The 6,327-nt window shown below is 33.9% G+C and overlaps 1 protein-coding gene across 1 annotated transcript; it reads left to right on the plus strand.

Annotated features, from left to right (window-relative positions):
* Positions 1 to 1,869, plus strand: LOC121222587 (nematode resistance protein-like HSPRO2). Its single transcript, XM_041103635.1, has one exon. The coding sequence runs from the start codon at positions 250 to 252 to the stop codon at positions 1,669 to 1,671; it is 1,422 nt and encodes a 473-aa protein (XP_040959569.1). The 5' UTR covers positions 1 to 249; the 3' UTR covers positions 1,672 to 1,869.
* Positions 1,870 to 6,327: the final 4,458 nt, after the last annotated feature.

Raw genomic sequence — 6,327 nt, forward strand, 5'->3', positions numbered from 1 at the left:
CTGTTCAGTTCCAAGGTTCGGTCTGAAAATTCAATTCTGGATAAGCTTCATTTCAAAAATTAAATTAAAATTAATTAAAAATTAATTAAATTTGAGAAATCCTTGTTCTTCTTGCTTTCCACACGCCTCGTCTTTTTTGCTTGCCTTATAAATACCCAATCTCTCTTCATCTCTTTAAGTCAAAAAAATACTAAATCTTAAAATCATAAATAACTAATTTTCTGAAAATTTCCATTTTTTGTTCGTTTGATGAAAATGGTTGATCTAGATTGGAAAGCAAAGATGGTTTCTTCAGATATTAGCAACAAATCCTCGAAATTGTCCATTCCGGCGCCGTTTCGGTTGTTGAATATGTCGTCTCCGCTTTCGACTTCGGCTTCGGCTTCATCGGCTTATGAGTACTATCTTCGTTTACCGGAGCTGAGGATGTTATGGGAGGCAAAGGAGTTTCCGGATTGGCAAAACGAGGTCGTTTTGAAACCGGCTTTGCATGCTTTGGAGACTACCTTCCGGTTCATTTCGATCGTTTTATCGGATCCTAGACCGTATTCGAATCGCCGGGAGTGGACGCGTCGACTTGAGTCGCTTGCCACAAGTCAGATCGAACTCATCGCTATGATATGTGAAGATGAAAACGAAGACAAAACGACGGCGGGAACGGCTCCGATCGTTGATTTGACGTCGTCGAACGGTGTGCTTGCTCGTGAGTGTAGCTCCACCGAGGTTTGGAAGGTCCATGGAGAAACCACGGTGGTGAACCGGACCAGCAAATCCAGCTTGCTACCGCGGCTCGCCACGTGGCAGAAATCCGAGGATGTGGCGGAGAAAATCCTTTACTCCATTGAGTGTGAGATGAGGCGGTGTTCGTACACTCTCGGATTAGGAGAACCGAACTTATCCGGTAAGCCCAACTTGGATTACGACGCCGTTTGCAAGCCGAACGAACTCCACGCGGTGAAGAAGAGTCCGTACGATCACGTCGACAACCACGAGAACGCGACGCTTTACACCGTACACCAGATCCTCGAAGCGTGGATCCAAACGGCGAAACAAGTGTTGAAACGCATCGTTTCGAGAATCGACGCCGGTAACTTCGAAACCGCCGCGAACGACGGTTACTTGACAGAAAAGATCTGGAAGCTTCTATCGGAAATCGAAGATCTCCACTTGTTAATGGACCCTGACGATTTCCTTCGTCTCAAAAGCCAATTAATGATAAAATCGGTTAACGAAACGGAAGCGTTTTGTTTCAGATCGAAAGGGTTAGTTGAAATTACCAAAATGTCCAAGGAATTGAAGCATAAGGTTCCGTTTATTTTGGGCGTGGAAGTGGACCCTAAAGGTGGACCCAGGATACAAGAAGCCGCGATGAAACTGTACGCAGAGAAGGAGGAGGGTAATAAGGTGTTTTTGGTACAAGCCTTGCAAGCCATCGAAGGAGCCTTGAAACGGTTCTTTTATGGGTACAAGCAAGTGCTGGTGGTGGTTATGGGGAGCTTGGAAGCTAAAGGGAACCGAGTCGTGACGAGTTCTGACTCGGGTGACTCGTTGAGTCAGATATTCTTGGAGCCTACTTATTTCCCTAGTTTGGATGCGGCCAAGACGTTTTTGGGCGAGTTTTGGAGTCGTGGACAGGGTGCATCTGGGTTGACTCGGTGGATGAAGAAGTGAGTTGCCTCGGCATTCTCATTTTGATTTTGGAAGGTTTAAAATTTTAATTTGGTTTAAGAGATAAAACAAAAATTAAAAAAAAAATTAATTATTCTTTGTAGTGTTGATGTTTGGGAGTCAATTATTGTGTATATCATAAAAATTTTGTACAATTAAAATGGAAAATTCAACTTAAATTACTAGAAAAATGTTGTTATATCTTCAACGGATACATCCTTTTGGACATATTTCTTAGATTTATTTTTAAAGCACATCCTTCGAAAATACTCAGTTTAACATTTATATAGGTTTATATGAATTCCATTCAATAATCATAACTTTTGACCTCAATTGTCACGAGTCTTCTGAAATGATTGAAAGCATGTTCAATCTCCACCCTACTTACCTAAATCCATAATGGTCGACCACTTAGTCATTTATCTCTTACCCATTAATAAGGAAGCGACATGTGGTACGTAAAGAGCTAAGAGTATAAAAATCCTCAACTTTGACAGAGAGGGGACTCTCTCTCTCTCCTCACCTTCAACTTTCTTACTTCACCTTAATTCCATCTCAATTTAGAATACCCTTTAAGGTGGCTCTCATCTCATTGTTTTGATATTTTTATCTTGACTAATATAGAGCGATGGTTAAAACTTTTGTCAAATACCCATTTGATATGGATTTGAATCATATTACCACCATCTCCCCCACATATCACCATATCAAATATATAAACAAAACATCTAAAGATTGTATGCCAAATTGATGAAGACTTTACCACTCCATCTATAATTTAACATATTTTTTTTTCTTTCACTTACATTGTGAGTATAACATAATCTATTGTTTATTAAACATATTTATTTTTAATCATGATTTGGTATAATAAGTATCAGATTTCGTAATTAGTTGAACTTCCCTTAGATATGAAAAATATTTAGGGAATCTATTTTTGGATAACATGTAAGGTAAGACCTTATTATAGTGGGATCCCATGATATCCTTTTTAAATCAACTATTGTGGTTAAAAGACAAAAATGAGAAGACTGTAGTTGTTTGATCAAGCCACTTTAGAAATTAGGAAACTGTGCTAGTGACTTGGAACTTGTTAAATCGATTACCGAATACATTATTTTTCTCTAAAAATTAGTTTCTCCTTCTTTAGTGTGGAAACCAGCTGAATTAGTTAAAAGATATACTCACGTTTCTCAATGCAAATACTACATAGCATGATCAAGGGTGGATTGTTGTTTCTTTTTCTTTTTCTTTTTCTTTTATTTCAACTGTTGATTTAAAAGATCCACGAGATCTCACTATAACAGAATTTTGGTAAATTACACTTATGGTCACTAAATTATTAATAAATTTATATTTTGGTCACTCAACTTAAAAAATTTATAAAATTATCACTAAACTATTAGAAAGTTTTCATTTAAGTCATTGAACTATTCAAAAAAAATTATTTAAGTCATTAGATTTTTTTTTGAAAAATTTTTGACTAGCAAGCTTCAAGAGACGGTTCAACGGCTGGTATGGTAGATCAATATCTATTAACGACTAGAAGAAGATACCTTAGATCAAGTCGATCTAACTGTCAATGTCAGAAATCAGAAAAGAAAGTTGTTTGGATTTTGGTTCATAGATTTGCGATGTTCAAAATTGTTTTATGAAAAGAACTGAATTGTAAAAGAGAAGGTGAATGAAAGCTGTCAATTGGTACAAACAGTGCGAGCAGAGAAGACTATACAATAACGATTTTAACAGTATAGTAACTTAGGGTGGGTTTGGATGAGCGGTGGGGTGCGTTTAATTTACTTTTTGTCTCACGCTATAATATTACTACAATATCTAACATCACCGCCACCACTATTTTTTTTACACTAATAACAGATAAACGCATCATCCATCTAAACTCAAACTTAAATAAAAATTTTCCAATTTTATATAAATGTGACTATTTTTGGAAATATTTTATGAGATATTTCCTTTGAATTCAATTCACGTGGCTAATTTTTTTAAAAAACGTTTTATTTCCTAAAACCATTTATTATGGTAATGGACATTGACTTTCCTTTGGCCCATTTTCCAACTCGAAGAGTTAAACAAGGTATATTGTTGCATGTGAAATTAAAATTTTGGCAGTAGTTTTCCATCAATTGCTATAAAATGGATAATAATACAGCTTAAAAGACATCACGTCAAAGCACGCAAACATTATGGTATTGAAAAAAATAGGATCAAAATGGTAATCCCCAACACAACTTTCTCCAAAGAACATTGCTTTTCTTGTCAGATAAAAACGTGGTTTGCACATTTCAAAGTTATTCGACTTTAATATGTAATAAGATTTGAATGAAAATATTAGATTAAAAAATTGAACGTCTAAAAAAAAATTAATCATTCACAAATTTAAATGGACTTATCAAAATTTGAGTATTGATATTATATATGAATTCAATTTAATCCGAACTCAATTTGATTTATTTCGAGTTATTCATTTTGAAGGTTTGAAAAATGGGTTTAGATAAAAATTAGGTTTATTTAAAATATGGGTTGGATTCGGGTTTAACAAATATGAGTAAGTTTGAGCAAAATTTTAGACATATATTTTAGGTTGAGCTGAGCTTAGACAATTATAAAATGTGTTGATATCATGTTTAGGCTCAACCCACTAACACCTCTAATAGAAAGTAGATTGATTCATAGACTGAACTGGACCCGAACTAATTTTCAAAAAAAATAAAATAAAAATAAGATGGATGTTCCAAAATTTCAAGATCTAAATTTCGTAAAACTTTTACATATATCATAAATGAAAGAGTTCAAAGAAACAATTCACTCAATCAGGAGCGTAGTTAAAGGGTTGGCACGGCCTCGATCCTTTAAAATGGAAATTTTTTATTTAATTTTTTAAAAAATTTAAATTAGTAAAGGTAAAATTATATTTTGGCCCCTTTAATGATAAACATTTGATTTAATTATTTAAAAATTATAAAAATAATGACTATTAAAATGACGAAATTATATTTTTTCTTATCGTAAAAATTACAATTTAATTTCAATCACCCTAAACAATTATTTTATGACTTCGTAACTGTATTCAATTAATCGAGAATCATAAAAACGTTTTAAAAAGGACGAGGAAGATGGTAGTTGGGAGAGTTGTCCTGGTTTCATTAACTTCATAGATGTATTTAAAATGTCGACAAGTCACGTACGTACTTCTGTTGATTGACGGGTCATCATCGCTCGAGTCACACAGCGTAGGTTTCATTACAACGCCACTTACCCTAATGGGGTTAAATCCCAAATTTTTGTAATCAAATACATTAAAATCCAACAACAACATGTCTTTGGTAATAATGCCAAGTGTCAACACATCAAAACCCTAATGTTTTTATTTATTTGTTTGTTTGCAAAGTTCAAAGCTTTTTTTCCTGCGATTTTCTAGCACATATATGAGCAAAGCATGAACTCAACCCACGTGGTGTAAATTCTCAAACCACCGAATTTCACGACCTTGGACAACCACTGCTAGATATGGAAACTCCCTATTCATTCTTTTGATTTGATTCTTTAATCCCATCTGTTATTTTGACAATTGAAACCCAATTTTTGTTTGGTTTTTAATCTTCACACATTCTGGTAAGCTTTTCAACTCTATTGGACGTTTTTGAATAAATGCTCGATTTGTTTAAATCGATCGGATTAGAAAATGTCTCATTTGAAGATTGTGATGTGTTGTTTCTTTATCAGCATTGAGGGGTTGGTTTTTTTAGAACAAATCTTTTAAGTGGCATCCATTAGGCAGTTGATCAGTTTCTTACGATCGAAGGTTTGTCTCTTGATAGAGGGTTTTGTTTTCTGTGCTCTATCGAAAGCTAGCGTGTCATGAGTGACTGCCCTAAGAGCATGGTTCACAACGTTGAGAGCACATGTCCCCTTGGTAGGTGGTTATATGCCTCTATACAATTGAGGCGCTCTCGACTTTGTGAATCAAATTTTCAGAATAACTACTGACTCTCGATAAGGTATGGGAGACAAATCCTCCACCAAAAAACAATATCTTCAATTACTGAGAATTAATTGACTAATCAACAAACTTATTTTGCAAACTTTTCACTACAAAATTGACTTCCTCAACAATCACAACTTTTAGGTTGGATTGCATGAAAAGCAATGACAACTATGAAAGAAAGACACAATGGAGACTTCTCCATATATGTCTTGTTAATATCATTTGATGTTGTAGGTTGATCTTATATCATAGGGCTAATTCCGTCTCTATATTATAGTCTAAATTTTAAATTGATGTCAATATTTAAAATATTTTAATTAAATATTTAAGGTATTCTAATAGTATCAATCATATATATTTTTTATTCAATAGCTTAAGTATTAAATATTAGTTCAAATATGAAACGGGTTAAAATTACAAATATTTGTACAGATTGAATATAGCTGATGTGTAAAAAGAAATAGTCTTACTAAATTTTAAAATAAGGTCTGTTTTTCTTAACACACCAGATTCATATTTACAATTTGATCAATGAATTTTAAGAAAACTTCAAGTTAGATTTGTATTGAAAATTAATGCTTGACACGAATTAATAGAAGGAACTGATTGATACAATAATTGATATATCGATTTCTTATTTCTTATTATTTGCTAGC

This window comes from Gossypium hirsutum, chromosome D10 (assembly GCF_007990345.1).
Source record: "Gossypium hirsutum isolate 1008001.06 chromosome D10, Gossypium_hirsutum_v2.1, whole genome shotgun sequence".
NCBI lineage: Eukaryota > Viridiplantae > Streptophyta > Magnoliopsida > Malvales > Malvaceae > Gossypium > Gossypium hirsutum.

Bases quoted from the DNA above. Each gene is read 5' to 3' on its own strand.
- LOC121222587 (XM_041103635.1), top strand. From the start codon at position 250: ATGAAAATGGTTGATCTAGATTGGAAAGCAAAGATGGTTTCTTCAGAT.